This window comes from Ornithorhynchus anatinus, chromosome 1, assembly GCF_004115215.2.
Source record: "Ornithorhynchus anatinus isolate Pmale09 chromosome 1, mOrnAna1.pri.v4, whole genome shotgun sequence".
NCBI lineage: Eukaryota > Metazoa > Chordata > Mammalia > Monotremata > Ornithorhynchidae > Ornithorhynchus > Ornithorhynchus anatinus.
In genome coordinates, this window is record NC_041728.1 from 132,201,023 (window position 1) to 132,217,078 (window position 16,056).

A 16,056-nucleotide genomic window follows, 5' to 3' on the forward strand; every position below is an offset into this window, starting at 1 on the left:
GGTAAGTGCTCGGCAAGTGGTTTTAACCACTTTAAAGGTAGCATAATTATCATTAACATCATTTTCCTGAAAGTTTCCCGAGATCAAGGGCTATTAAGGTACTGGGATCCACAGCATTCTACTGTGGAAATCCAGCGCATTCTATTGGGATCCACAGCAACCTAGTGTCTGCTTTACAGCAAGTTTTTTCTTCTTTATTTAGTATCGGTTAAGCACTGAATATGAGCCAGACCCTGTGCTAAGCCCTGGGGTAGATACATGCCAATCAGATTGGACAGTCCCTATCCCACGTGGGGCTCACGGTCTGAATCCCCATTTTACAGTGGAGGTTGCCGAGGCACAGAGAAATCGAGTAATTTCACCAAGGACACACAGCAGACAGGTGGCGGAGCCGGGATTAGAACCCAGGTCCTTGCTCTATCCCCTAAGCCATGCTGCTTCTCTTAAGTTATTCTTTTTTGAAATAAATCTATCCACAACTCCAGTCTAGAAATGAGTTAACAGGGAGAATAAGCAAGTCATACAGAAGAGCAAAATGCTAACATAACTAATCCAACTCGAAATAGGTACCCTTCAACATTTCTACCTGGAAAAAAATATATATATACCTTTGCTTTTTTTTTAAAAGCACCTTCACAGTCAGGAATCTGACAGCCTGAGGAAGTTTCAAATTCCAAAGTAACAAAGGGTTAGAAGCGTCCCATAACCAAGAAGCGACGGTAAAGTTCCCATTGGATAGTCGCTCTGAGGTCAGGTCTATTATTATTTGTGAAAAGCCTTAAAGAAATTCTACTCTGAGATATCTTGAGCCATGCAAGGAAAAGAAAAAAAAAGTTTGGTTTGCTTCCAAGTCAAAGAGAGCTGGGTGTGCTAGAGAGGGGGGGAAAAAATGCCAGACCATTTCTGAAGAATGGGAAGAACAAAAACTTCACTGTCCTAAATGGGTAAGAATGTTTTGTATAGAAGCCTTGGACTTCCAAGTAACATGCGTGGCTCAGTGGAAAGAGCCTGGGCTTTGGAGTCAGAGGTCATGGGTTTGAATCCCGGCTCTGCCACTTGTCAGCTGTGTGACTGTGGGCAAGTCACTTAACTTCTCTGTGCTCATCTGGAAAACGGGGATTAACTGTGAGCCTCACGTGGGACAACCTGATTCCCCTGTATCTCCCCCAGCACTTAGAACAGTGCTCTGCACATAGTAAGCGCTTAACAAATACCAACATTATTATTATGTTAGGCTGAATATAAACTTGCAGATTGGTGGTCTTCTACTTTTAACAAAACCCCCAGTTTTGTGTGTACATAATAGTAACTGAATTTCAATGAATTCTTTATCAATAATAATAATAGTATTTGTGAAACATTTACTATGTACTTAACGGTAGTAAACTCTGAGTTAAATATAAGAATCCAGACTGAATAAGAATCAGGGAGAACAAGCACCGAATCCCCATCTTACAGATGAGGAAACCGAGGCCCAGAAAATAATGTTGGTATTTGTTAAGCGCTTACTATGAGCCAAGCACTGTTCTAAGCGCTGGGGTAGATACAAGGTAAACAGGAACCTTACCATAATAATAATGTTGGTATTTGTTAAGCGTTTACTATGTGCCGAGCACTGTTCTAAGCGCCGGGGTAGACAGAGGGAATCAGGTTGTCCCGCGTGGGGCTCACGGTTTTAATCCCCATTTTACAGACGAGGTAACTGAGGCCCAGAGAAGTGAAGTGACTTGTCCAAAGTCACACAGCTGACAGGTGGTGGAGCTGGGATTAGAATCCACGACCTCTGACTCCTAAGCCCGGGCTCTTTCCACTGAGCCACGCTGCTTCTCAGAAAGTGAAGTGACTTACCCAAGGCCACACAGAAGGCAAGGGGCAGAGCCAGGATTAGAACCCAGGTCCTCTGACTCCCAGGCCCAGGCTCTTTCCATTAGGCCACGCTGCTTTCAAATCAAGTAACCGGCCTGGCTTCTTAAAGTTCCACATAGGTCCCCGATGGCAACTCAAATATTAGCTGATTATTTTTAAAACAGTGACACCTTTGTAGCTCTTTCAGGCTGTGCGGCAGGTTTGAGCTGTTGACTAGAAGAAGAGGTGGGCTCAAGACTGTCCCGACTTCCAAATCCCTTCAGCGGACTTTTGCTTCTTTCCTCCTAGATCATGGGAACCTCCTAGGATGAACAGCGTGGCTCAGTGGAAAGAGCCCGGGTTTAGGAGTCAGAGGTCATGGGTTCTAATCCCGGCTCCACCACCTGTCAGCTGTGTGTGACTTTGGGCAAGTCACTTAATAACGCTGGTATTTGTTAAGCGCTTACTATGTGCCGAGCACTGTTCTAAGCGCCGGGGTAGATACAGGGAATCAGGTTGTCCCACGTGAGGCTCACAGTTGATCCCCATTTTACAGATGAGGTAACTGAGGCACAGAGACGTTAAGTGACTTGCCCACAGTCCCACAGCTGACAGGTGGCAGAGCTGGGACTCGAACTCATGACCTCTGACTCCCAAGCCCGTGCTCTTTCCACTGAGCCACACTTCTCTGGGCCTCAGTTACCTCATCTGTAAAATGGGGGTTAAAACCGTGAGCCCCACGCGGGACAACCTGATTCCCTGTATCTACCCCGGCGCTCAGAACAGTGCTCGGCACCTAGTAAGCGCTTAACAAATACCAACATTATTATTACGGTAAGGTTGCTTAAACTAAAAGGGGAACGAGGAACAAGGAAGTAGAGGTCTAGAGAAAGATTACTCTCTAACCTTCCTACCTGTTTGGGGGAACCAAGCCAACACACCCCACACTATTATTACGGTGCTTGTTACGCGTTTACTATGTGCCAAGCACTGTATTAAGCCCCGGGGCAGAGCCAAGACAATCAGATTGGACACGGTCCCTGCCCCACGCAGGGGTGACAGTCTGAGGAGGGAGGAGTCGGATTTCACTCCCACTTTACAAACGGAGAAACTGAAGCAAGGAGAAATGAAGCCGACTTGTCCGAGGTCACACAACAGACAAGCGGCGGAGTCGGCATTAGAACCCAGGTCCTCCGACTCCTCGGCGTGTGCTCTTTCCCTAAGCAGCACTAGAGAAGCAGCGTGGCTCAGTGGAAAGAGCACGGGCTTTGGAGTCAGAGGTCATGAGTTCGAATCCCAGCTCTGCCACTGCTCAGCCGTGTGACTGTGGGCAAGTCACTTAACTTCTCTGTGCCTCAGTGACCTCATTTGTAAAATGGGGATTAAGACTGTGAGCCCCACATGAGACAACCTGATTCCCCTGTGTCTACCCCAGCGCTTAGAACAGTGCTCTGCACATAGTAAGCGCTTAACAAACACCAACATTATTACTATTCCATCATCCCAGCTCTGCCACTTTGCTGTGTGACCTTGGGTAAGTCACTTAACTTCTCTGTGCCTCAGTTCCCTCATCTGTAAAATGGGGATGAAGACTGTGAGCCCCACGTGGGACAACCTGATCCCCTTGTATCTACCCCAGGGCGTAGAACAGTGCTTGGCACGTAGTAAGCGCTTAACAAATACCATCATTATTCCTCCACAAGATTCACCTGTGACCGATTCTCCTCACCCAAGCTTTCAGCTGAGGACCCGAAGGACCTGACCAGGCCTTTCTCTTCCCCTAAAAGTTATTATCTACAATGTGAACCCATGGATGGAGCTGGAGGTCTGCGTAACATACGTAGGGGAGGGCACAGAAATGCTTAGTACACTGCCTGGCACATAGTAAGCACTTAAATACCACAGTTAGAAGTGTCTCCCACTGACAACGTGGCAGTGTTTTGGTCCACGATCACAGACTCATCAACTTCATCGACAATAGCATTCATTGAACGTTTACTGGGCGCACGGTACTGTACTAACCACTGGGGAAAGTACAACGATAAATAGACCCATTTTCTGCCCACGACGAGCTTCCAATCTAGAGGGGGAGACAGAGTCAGAAGGATCTGGGTTCTAATCCTGGCTCCACCACTGGCCTATCGTGTGACCTCAGGCAAGTCACTTCACTTCTCTGGGCCTCAGGTACCTCATCCGTAAAATGGGAATTAAGACCGTGAGCCGGATGTGGGACAGGGACTGTGTCCAACCTGATTAGCTTGGATCTACCCCAGGGCTTAGTACAGTGCCTGGCACATAGGAAACACTTAAATAATTTTTAAAAACCCACAGTGACCTTAACGTGTGCACTCTTTTCTTCACAGAGGAGCGGGCCTCACAGTGCCTGTTCGCTAGATTCAGTTTCCTCAAAACAGTCTTAGGAACAGACCTCAGTTTTCTCCAAAGCTTCAGAGGGCACTAGTTTGGAGAGCATAAGCCCGGGAGTCAGAAGAACCTGGGTTCTAATTCTGACTCCTCTACCTGTCTGCCGCAACCTCCGGCAAGTCACTTCGTTTCTCGGTGTCTCGGTTCCCTCACCCGTAAAACGAGGATTAAGACAGGGACAGGGACTGTGTCCAACCTGATTAGCAGTGTGGCTTAGCGGAAAGAGCCCCGGGCTTGGGAGTCAGAGGTCGTGGGTTCTAATCCCGGCTCCGCCACTTGTCTGCTGTGTGACTCTGGGCAAGTCACTTCACTTCTCTGAGCCTAAATTACTTCATCTGGAAATGGGGGTGAAGTCTGTGAGCCCCACGGGGGACAACCTGATTACCTTGTCTCTACCCCAGTACGTAGTAGAGTGCTTGGCACAGAGTCAGCACTTAACAAATACCATTTAAAAAAAAAGAAAAGACACGATAACCTGGGTACAATCAAAGCAACAAACCATCCACAAGGGTCACCTCATCCTGTGGATTACACCTCACAGGTGCAGGGGGAAAAAAAAAACCAAAACCCCAGGCTTTCCACCAGAAGAATCGTTGTCAACACTAGCCCCAGGGCACTGGCTTGCCTTGGCATCTCAAAAGCCAGCTTCCAACACAGCACGGGCCTGGGAGTCAAAGGACCTGGGTTCTAATCCCAGCTCCGCCACTTGTCTGCTGGGACACCCTGGGCGGGTCGCTTGACTTCTCCGTGCCTCAGTTACCTCCTCTGTAAAACGGGGATTAAGACTGTGAGCCCGTTGTTGGGCAGGGATTGCTCCTATCTGTTGCCAAATTGTATTTTTAAAGCACTTAGTACAGCGCTCTGCACTCAGTAAGCGCTCAGTAAGTACGATTAAATGACAGAATGAACGTGGCACAGCGAGCCCATCCAACCCGATTCGCTTGTATCCATCCCAGCCCTTAGTACAGCGTCGGGCACACAATAACAACAATAATAAATGTATCTGTTAAGCCTTTACTGTGTGCCAAGCACTGGGTAGGGACAAGGTGATCAGGTTGCCCCACACGGGGCTCACAGTCTTCATCCCCATTTTTCAGATGAGGTCACAAAGGAGTGAAGTGACCTGCCCAAAGTCACACAGCAGACAAGCGGCGGAGCCGGGATTAGAACAGACGACCTCTGACTCCCAAGCCCGGGCTCTTTCCACTGAGCCACGCTGCTTCTCATAATAAGAGCTTAACAAATACCGCAGTTATTACACGGTCTTGGCTGTTAAAGATACGAACCAGCAGTCGAGAGGCTCAGAGTAAATAAATTTAAAAACAAAATAATCCATACGGACTGGGAAGTCAGGTGTTCTCACCCATCTGAACAATGTCCCTGATATTCTGCTGACTCACTGAACGCCGGTTAAAATGAGGAAAGAGAAACTGCGGAGGCTGCACGGACAAATCTTCTTCCCCCAACGTGCGCAGGCTGGAATCGTCGCTGACGTTCCGGCCCGTGCAAATATCCCGGGTTTTGTTTTGATTTCTCACACAGAATCCACTTCCTTGAAGTCTGAGCCCTTCAGAAGCAGTTTGCTTGCCGTGGGAGTCAAGAGGACCGGGGTTTTAATCCCGGCTCTGTCGCGTTACCCTGTGCAAGTCACTTCACTTCTCGGTGCCTCGGTTACCCCATCTGTAAAATGGGGGTGAAGACTCTGAGCCCTCTGTGGGACAGGGACTGGGTCCAACCTGATTGGATTCTATCTACCCCAGCGCTTAGCACAGTGCCTGTTGAGCCCATTGTTGGGCAGGGATTCTCTCTGTTGCCAAATGGTACATTCCAAGCGCTCAGTACAGTGCTCTGCACATAGTAAGTTCTCAATAAATGATTGAATGAATGATAATAATAATAATAATGTTATTTAAGCGCTTACTATGTGCAGAGCACTGTTCTAAGCGCTGGGGTAGACACAAGGGAATCAGGTTGTCCCACGTGGGGCTCACAGTCTTAATCCCCATTTTACACATGAGGTGACTGAGGCACAGAGAAGTTAAGTGACTTGCCCACAGTCACACAGCTGACAAGTGGCAGAACTGGGATTCGAACTCATGAATGGTGCAGAGTAAGTGCTTAAAACACCATTATAGGCTTTCAGAACATATAAGTGCACTGACCGTGTTGACTGGCTAAATAATAATAATAATAATAATGGTGGTATTTGTTAAGTGCTTACTATGTCAAAGCACTGTTCTATGCGCCGGGGGGGGGGGGGGGGGGGGGATACAAGGTGATCATCAGGTTGTCCCACGTGGGGCTCAAAGTTTTAATCCCCATTTTACAGATGGGGTAACTGAGGCACAGAGAAGTTAAGTGACTTGCCCAAAGTCATACAGCTGGCAAGCGGCGGAGCCAGGATTTGAACCCATGACCTCAGACTCCCAAGCCCGGGTGCTTTCCACTAATAATAGTGTACCCCATTGTTGGGTAGGGATTATCTCTATTTGTTGCCGAACTGTATTTTCCAAGCATTTAGTACAGTGCGCACATAGTATTGAGCACATAGTAAGTGCTCAATAAATACAACTGAATGAATGATTAGTGTTTTTTAAAGGCTTCCTACATCCCAAGAACCATACTAAACATTGGGACAGGTACACTGCAAATAGATTGGATATAATCCCTGTGCCCCAAGGGGTTCAGTCTAACAGAGTGGGAGAATAGGTATTTAATCCCCATTTGACAAATGAATCCTCATTTTAATTCTGGCTCCCAGTTTCGTTTCGCTTTTTGTCAAAACCAAACAAAATTGATGTGGCGCTCACACTTCCATTAATCTTTTCCTCAAATAGTTTTTGTTGACATTTTAAGTTCTCCGGAAAGGAAAGCATTCTCCAGATCAAGAGGAGGAAAAAAATCGCCTTCTCCAATCATCTCAAATCCATCAGGTTGGGCAGGGAACCTGATCTACACCAAAGTGAACCTAACACACAAAAAGACCCACACACATACACACAAGCAATTGGGCCTCACAAACCATTTTAAGATACAAACCTCTCACTGGGATCCAGCTAATATAGGTTTTCTTTATTTCATTCCTAGTCTTTGCAGAAGCCCCCGACAGCTTCAGGCCAAGTTGGGTGTACCCACCCTCAACATTCAAAACGAAGCACGGTCACAGGATTTCATAAAATGCCTTGAACAAGTTAGACTGTACAACAAGATCCAGTTTTATTAAGTAACCACAAAAATGTTCAAGGAACAAGTTTTTTTTGTTCGTTGTCAACCGGAAGATTATTATTCCATTCATGAAGAGGAGGGCAAGGAGGAGAAAGGACTGGGAGAGAAAGTCGGCTGTAATTACAATAAATCTATTTTGGGGTAAGACCTGCCTCATTTCCTCTTCCCTTTTTCCCCATATATACCAACATGTCACGGTTAGGTGGGATATTTGGGGGATTACTTTTATTTTATTTTTAGGACAAGCTAGTAAGAAAAGTCACACCTCTTTCCTACTTAACCCCCTCCCTGCTCAGCTTTGGGCAACTCAGAATCAGAAGGTAACAGGCGGAAGCACAGACAGGGAGGATGTGGACACTAGACTGTAAGCTCCTTGTGGGCAGGCACTGGGTCTGCCCACTCTGTTGCACTGTGCTTTCCCAAGCATTTAGTCCAGTGCTCTGCACACAGTACGTGCTCAAATACTATCACTTGACCCGTAAGAGAGGCTGGCACCCGTGGTATACTGGACGGAGCACGGGTCTGGGAGTCAGAAGGTCATGGGTTCTAATCCCAGCCCCTCCACCTGCCTGCTGCATGACCTTGGGCAAACCACCTCACTTCTCTGTGCTTCAGTTACTTCATCTGTAAAATGGGGATGGAGACTGTGAGCTCCACGTGGGACAGGGACCGCATCCAACCCGATTTGCCTGTATCCACCCCAGCCCTCAGAACAATAACGATAATAATGATGTCGGTATTTGTTAAGCACTTACTATGTGCCAAGCACTGTTCTAAGCGCCGGACGTGATACGAGGTCATCAGGTTGACCCACGTGGGGCTCACAGTCTTAAAATCCCCATTTTACAGATGAGGTAACTGAGGCCCAGAGAAGTAAAGTGACTTGCCCAAGTCACACAGCTGACACGTGGCGGAGCCGGGATTAGAATAGTGCCTGGCACATAGTAAATGCTTAACAAATACGCTAATTATTACTGTTATTATTGACCTTGCTCTAAACATGGATGCGGTCTCTTTCCCAAGAGGAAACAGGGAATGTCTTAGCTATGACCTTCGAGGCTACATAGTATCTATGAGCTGATCCAGAAATACAAAAAAGAAAAAGAAAAAAGGAAAGCCTTGCAAGGCCATATATAGACACAGACAGACGGACAAGAAAAGCGAAAGGAGAAGGAGAAACTAACCGGATGTGTCTGCTTGTACTTCAATTCTCCTGGCTCTTTACATTGTTCTGGAGAACTGGCTCTCTCCCTCACATTTCTATACCCAGGACTGGGTATTATGTATTCTTTTCCTATGTCGATAGACTTCATCTTTCTCCAGTGAGAGTGCCAGGATCCTCAGAAACTTAGCTTCACTTCAGAATTTCTGAAAGAGTTAAAAAATAATAATAATAATAGCCCATTAATCTAGTGACGGTCAAGCATTTATTTGTTAAACCGAGCCTTAGAATATTTAGCTTTGTCATGAAGCTACGTAACAGCTTTACGAGAAATTGTATTCCAGCACATGAGCTTATTTACCTTCAGCCTTCGGTTCAAAAATAGCCGGGCATGAAAAAACCTAGCCTGCAAGTCCAGGCCAAGAAAACCATTAAAAAAATTAGATTAAAAACCAGCAGGTAGCTACAGCGCCCCTCTTCCTAACCCTAACACAGTTAAGTGAACCTAACACAGCATTTGAAAATGATAACAACTGTGGTATTTAAGTGCTTACGATGTGCCAGGCACTGTACTAAGCGTTGGGGCAGATACAAGATAATTGGGTTGGACACAGTCCCTGTCTCACACGAGGCTCACAGTCTTAATCCCCCTTTTACAGATGAGGGAACTGAGGCCCAGAGAAGTCAAGTGACTTGTCCAAGGTGACACAGCAGACAAGTGGTGGAGCCGGGAGGAGAACTCAGGTCCTCTGACTCACATCTCCACGCTCTTTCCACTAGGCCATGTTGCTTCTCTAAAAATGGCTCTGGAAACCAATCGCATTAGACTTACACCTTTAAATATACTTAATGACAACAAAAATCTTCCTGTATCATCACACAGTGCTAACATTTCAAGCTCCTATTGTCTAAATAAGCTCTCCTAAATGAAACACTAAAACACAGGCAAATTCAACAGACGCTAAGATTCATTCACTCATTCAGTCGTATTTACTGAGCGCTGACTACGCAGAGCACTGTATTAAGCGCTTGGAAAGTACAACTCAGCAGCAAATAGAGACAATCCATGCTATTGTTCTTGTCTGTCCGTCTCCCCCGATTAGACCGTAAGCCCGTCAAAGGGCAGGGACTGTCTCTGTCACCATTTTGTACATTCCAAACGCTTAGTCCAGTGCTCTGTACATAGTAAGCGCTCAATAAATACTACTGAATGAATGAAAATCCATGCCCACAGCGGGCTCAGAGCTAGAAGGGGCTGGGGGAGACAGACATCAAAGCAAGTACACACAGGCATCAGTAGCATCATTATAAATAGAATTATAGATATATAGACATCATTAATAAAATAAATAGACGTATAATTATAAATACGTACATATATACACAAGTGCTGTGGGGAGGGGAGGTAGAGCAAAGGGAGCGAGTCGGGGTGATAGGGAGAGGAGGGGGAGCAGAGGAAAAGGGAAGGAAGGGAGAGAAGTAAAATGTGACTTCCCTGTTGTGCAGAAATCAGATGACCTGAAGTCCAGTCCTGTTGGGATTTTATGCCGGAAAAGGTTTACACAGCTTACACCCTCCTAACCGAGAAAGATACTCTGACCCCTGCACCGCTCAGATCTTGAACTAAGAAAGTCTCACCCCCTTTTCCCCCGCAGAGACCTGACCCTCGACCACTCCCTAACTACGTCTCCCATTCCTAATTCCAGGTTGAGTCACCGATCTTCCTTTTCGAAAAAGAAGAGAAAAAAAATTAAAATAAGGATCCCACTCAACCCAGATGTGGGCCGTGAAGTTCTCATCTGACTCACCTCCTTTCCCCCCAAGCTCAGTAAGTGATTTCCCTACACATTCCCCGCGCCCTTGCAAGCTCCAACAAAGCGAACCCTTTAATACATCATTTGACGAGCCACATTCTGCAGCGTTAAGGCATTTTTATAAATACGGAAAGTCCTACCGGGCAATTTTGCAGCTAGACCATTTTTAAGAGGCGTACTCACTCTTCCGCTAATAATGACAGGTCTAAATTCTAAACATCCACAGGATTTTCTCGAGACCTTCTCTCCCAGCTCCGCGAGAACAGAAGCTCTAAATTGATTTCCGAAGGCTGGTTTCCTTTAAGGGCTCCGATCTACGTGGGTCCAGCTAAGCCACTTGCCTAAAAACGAAGTCACCTTGTCCGATGACGGATTGTGCCGTAGAGCCCCAAGGGCTTATCTGCTCCTGCATTTGAGGAGAGCCGCCATCACGTCATCAACTAAAACCAGATTAAACCCGAGAAGCAGTTCGGCCTAACGGAGGGAGCACCGGCTCGGGAATCGGAAGGACCTGGGTTCTAACTGTCCGCTCTCTGACCTTGGGCAAATCGCTTCACTTCTCTGGGCCTTTATTGCTCCACCTGTAAAATGGGGATTAAGTCTGTGAGCCCCATGTGGGGCAGGGACTCTCTGACTTGATTAGTTTGGATCTACCCCAGTGCTCAGTACGGTGCTGGGCACATAGTAAGCGCTTCATAAATACCATTTTTAAAAATCTATAAACAGCCCTCGTATCCATCTGCTTTTCCCAAACCTGAAGTTTCCGATCTCGACAGGCCTCCTGACCCCAACTTCCTGCACACTCTCTTCCAACCTTCGAGGGTCCAAGACCCTCCTCTTCTCCCTCCTACTTAGATTTTGAGCCCCATGTGGGACTGGGGCGTCATCCAACCTGATGAACTCATATAATAATAATTATGGTATTTGCTAAGCGCTTACTATGTGCTGAGCACTGGGGTAGATACAGGGTACGTGGGGCTCACATTTTTTTAATCCCCATTTTCACAGATGAGGTAACTGAGGCACGGAGAAGTGACTCGCCCGAGATCCCGCAGCTAAGCGGCGGAGCCGGGATTAGAACCCACGACCTCTGACTCCCAAGCTCGGCTCTTTCCACTAAACCACGCTGCGCCCTAGCGCTTAGAACAGTGCTTGACATATAGTAAGCACTTAAAGTCCTTGAAAAGGGGGAGAAGGTACCCGTTTTCCTGCTCAGGGGCAGACGCTCGTTCCCCTTTCCGAACCGGTTTGGTGGCAGTCCTTGGTGCCACCCTGACGCTAAGGGCAGGAAGCCCCATCACAACCAAAAGTGCCCCAAAAAGCACGAGAAGCGGTGTGGCCTAATGGTCAGTTCTCAGGGCTGGGAGTCGGGAAGCCCCGGGTTCTAATCCCAGCCCCGCCACCTGTCTGCTGTGAGACCTTGGGCAAGTCACCACACATCTCTGTGCCTCAGTTCCCTCCTCTGCAAAATGGGGGATTCAAGACCATGTGGGACCTGGGCGTTAGCTTGGATCGATCCCAGCGCTTAGCACAGTGGCTGGCACATAGTGACTGCTTAACAGATACCATTAAAAAAAAGAAACCAAGGACCGGCTCCAACCTCTCTGCAGAGGCAAGGCACAGTTGAGTCCACGGCGGCCTGGTCTCCATTCAGTCGTACTTACTGAGCGCCTATTTCTCTGCGCCTCAGTACCCTCATCTATAAAACGGGAATTAGGATGGTGGACCCCATATGGGACAACTTAATTGCCTTATATCTACCCCAGTGCTTAGAACAGTGCGTGGCACATAGTAAGAGCGCAATAAATACCATAATTTTATTGATTATCCCAGAGCTTAGAACAGTGCTTGGCACATAGAGCGCAATAAATACCATAATTTTATTACGATTACCCCAGAGCTTAGAACAGTGCTTGGCACAGAGTAAGAGCGTAACAATTACGATAATTATTATTACGATTAGCCCAGAGCTTAATACAGTGATTGGCACACAGTAAGAGCGTAACAAATACCATAATTATTATTATGATTACCCCAGACCTTAGATCAGTGCTTGGCACACAGTAAGAGCGTAACAAATACCATAATTATTATTATGATTACCCCAGAGCTTAGATCAGTGCTTGGCACACAGTAAGAGCGTAACAAATACCATAATTATTATTATGATTACCCCAGAGCTTAGATCAGTGTTTGGCACACAGTAAGAGCGTAACAAATACCATAATTATTATTATGATTACCCCAGAGCTTAGATCAGTGTTTGGCACACAGTAAGAGCGTAACAAATACCATAATTATTATTACCCAGCGCTTAGAATAGTGCTTGGCACATAGTAAGAGCGTAACAAAACACCATCATTATTATAATTACTCCAGAGCTTAGAACAGTGACTGGCACATAATAAGAGCATAATAAATACCATCATCATTATTATTACCCCAGAGTTTAGAACAGTGCTTGGCACACAGTAAGAGCGTAACAAATGCCACAGTTATTATTACCCCAGCGCTTAGAACCGTGCTTGACCCATCTTAAGCACTTAACAAATACCATCATTATTATTTTTATTAAAATGGGGATGGATTCGATCGTATTTAGTGAGCGCTTACAATGTGCAGAGCACTGGACTACGCGCTTGGAATGGACCATGCGGCAATGGAGACGTGAGTCGCACGAGGGACCGTATCCAACCCAATTACCTGGCACCCACCCCAGCGCTTAGCACACCGCCTACCCCTTCATCAGCGCTTAACAAACGCCGTCACTACTAGCGCTGTGTGCAGAGCACTGTGCTAAGCGCTGGGGAGAGGACAGCAGAAGGGTAAAGAGACCCACTCCCTACTCACAATGAGCTGGGAGTCTGTGGTGACTCATGAGAAGTGACTTATGAGAAGCAATGTGGCTTACTGGAAAAAGCCCGGGCTGGAGGGTCAGAGGTCATGGGTTCGAATCCCCTCTCTGCCACTTGTCAGCTGCGTGACTGTGGGCGAGTCACTTCACTTCTCTGGGCCTCAGTTCTCTCATCTGCAAAATGGGGATGAAGACTGTGAGCCTCCCGTGGGACAACCTGATGACCCTATACCTATTCCAGCGCTTAGAACAGTGCTCTGCACATAGTAAGCGCTTAACAAATGCCATCCTTATTCTTATTCTCTGGGCCTCAGTTCCCTCATCTGCAAAATGGGGATGAAGCCTGGGAGCCTCACGTGGGACAACCTGATGACCCTGTATCCTCCCCAGCGCTTAGAACAGTGCTTGTACATAGTAAAAGCTTAACAAATGCCATCCTTATTATTATTCTCTGGGCCTCAGTTACCTCATCTGCAAAATGGGGATGAAGCCTGTGAGCCCCACGTGGGACAACCTGATGACCCCGCATCTCCCCAGCGCTTAGAACAGTGCTCTGCATATAGTAAGCGCTTAACAAATGCCATCCTTATTATTATTCCCTGGGCCTCAGTTCCCTCATCTGCCAAATAGGGATGAAGACTGGGAGTCTCACCTGGGACAACCTGATGACCCTGCATCTCCCCAGCGCTTAGAACAGCGCTCTGCACACAGTAAGCGCTTAACAAATGCCATCCTTATTATTATTCCCTGGGCCTCAGTTCCCTCATCTGCAAAATGGGGATGAAGACTGGGAGTCTCACCTGGGACAAGCTGGTGACCCTGCAACTTCCCCAGCGCTTAGAACGGTGCTCTGCACAGAGTAAGCGCTTAACAAATACCAACATTATTATTACTATTGGCTGGGGCTTCCCAAAGGGCGTCCAAAACAGAGCACCAGCTGCAGTCTCCCAGGGAGGCGCCGATGCCTGCCCCCCCCCCCCAACCCGCACCGCGCATGCGCAGAAGGGGCGAGGTCGCGCCAGGCCGTGCCCGCGGGCGCAGCGCCCCCTGCCGTCCGGTGCCCGCCATGGCGAGCCGGGAGCGCGGCTCCCTCCTTACCCCCGCAGCGCCCCCGCCATGTGTGCGGGGGGGATTCCCTTCCCTCATCTCCCCCGCGGCGGCCCCCGTCTTCCTCCGCAGGGATGGCCGCGCCCCGGCCCGCCCTACCTGCTCCCTGACTCCCTCCCGGCCGGCCCGGCCCCGCCGCAGGATTGCCCAGCATCGGCGCCGGCGCCCACAGGAGCCCTCGGAGCGGCACCGGGCACCTCAGGGCGCCTGCGCCCCGCACAAAGGGCCGCGAGGCCGGCCGGGAGTTGTAGTCCGCGCCGCCTGCCGGCCGCAGAGGGAAACGGGAGCCCCGGCGGCGGAGGACTACATTTCCCAGAAGACCCCGCGGAGGGCCGGGGAGGGGGGGCGCTGCGCCCCCTGGCGGCCGGCCGGGTCCTCGCCCCCGCCCCCCCGGGTGTCGCAGGATGTCTTCCTGGAACCTTCTCGGCCATCGCGGGCAGAGGCCCTTATCCAGTCCGCAGCGCTTGTCACAGTGCTCTGCGCGCCTGGAGAAACCTCTCCATTCATTCATTCAATAGTATTTATTGAGCGCTTACTATGTGCAGAGCACTGTACTAAGCGCTTGGAATGAACAAGTCGGCAACCGAGACAGTTCCTACCCTTTGATGGGCTTACAGTCTAATCGCGGGAGATGGACAGACAAGAACAATGGCAATAAATAAAGTCGAGGGGAAGAACATCTCCAGCCCCCACGCTCTGCTCACCTCCTCGCCGGACCTGGCCCACATAATAAGCATCATGATGGCATTTGTTAAGCGCTTACTATGTGCAAAGCAGGGTTCTAAGCGCTGGAAGGGATAAATAATAATCATAATGACATTTGTCAAGCGCTTACTGGGTGCCAAGCACTGTTCTAAGCGCTGGAGAGGTTAATAATTATAATGCTGGTATTGGTTAAGCGCTTACTGTGTGCAAAGCACTGTTCTAAGGGCTGGAGAGGATAATAATGTTGGTATTGGTTAAGCGCTTACTGTGTGCAGAGCACTGTTCTAAGCGCTGGAAAGGATAATAATTATAATGCTGGTATTGGTTAAGCGCTTACTCTGTGCAGAGCACTGTTCTAAGCGCTGGAGAGGATAATAATAATAATGTTGGTATTGGTTAAGCGCTTACTCTGTGCCGAGCACTGTTCTAAGCGCTGGGGGAGATACAGGGTCATCAGGTTGTCCCACCTAGGGGTCACAGTCTCCATCCCCATTTTACAGATGAGGTAACTGAGGCACAGAGAACTCATGTGACTTGCCCATAGTCACACAGCTGCCAAGTGGCAGAGTCGGCATTCGAACCCATGACCTCGGACTTCCAAGGGCTCTTTCCACTGAGCCACGCTACAAGGTGATCAGGTTGTCCCCCTGGGGGGCTCACAGTCTTCATCCCCATTTTACGGAGAAGGGAACTGAGGCCCAGAGAAGGGAAGTGACTTGCCCACGGTCACACAGCTGACACGCGGCTGAGTCAGGATTTGAACCCATGACCTCTGACTCCCAAGCCCGGGGTCTTTCCACTGAACCACGCTGCTTCTCCTACCGCTATCCTGGAATGCCCTCCCTCCTCACAGCTACCAAACTCACTCTCTTCCCCTCTTCAAAGCCCTACTGAGAGCTCCCCTCCTCCAGGAGGCCTTC

At 48.4% G+C, this 16,056-nt stretch overlaps 1 protein-coding gene and 1 long non-coding RNA gene across 8 annotated transcripts in view; one reads left to right on the forward strand and one right to left on the reverse strand.

Moving 5' to 3' along the window:
• The window catches only part of LOC114814765, a 32,603-nt gene extending 22,036 nt beyond the window's left edge, over positions 1-10,567 (forward strand). Inside the window, exons 2-3 of the long non-coding RNA XR_003762573.2 lie at positions 7,357-7,635; positions 10,363-10,567. This is a non-coding gene — a long non-coding RNA (uncharacterized LOC114814765). The remainder of the gene's footprint in view (positions 1-7,356; positions 7,636-10,362) is intronic.
• Positions 1-14,644, reverse strand: part of ABCC5 (ATP binding cassette subfamily C member 5) — a 105,784-nt gene extending 91,140 nt beyond the window's left edge. For 2 of the 7 annotated variants that reach the window (XM_029074126.2, XM_029074116.2), the window contains exons 1-2: positions 14,531-14,644; positions 8,679-8,862 (exon numbers count right to left, since the gene is read on the reverse strand). In XM_029074126.2, coding sequence (XP_028929959.1) covers positions 8,679-8,807 — 129 coding nt within the window. In that variant the 5' untranslated portion in view covers positions 8,808-8,862; positions 14,531-14,644. Of the gene's footprint in view, positions 1-8,678; positions 8,863-10,610; positions 10,631-10,653; positions 10,924-13,381; positions 13,417-14,530 lie in introns of those variants that run through there. The other 5 variants (XM_029074063.2, XM_029074070.1, XM_029074079.2 and 2 more) reach the window with 5 other exon arrangements.
• Positions 14,645-16,056: the final 1,412 nt, after the last annotated feature.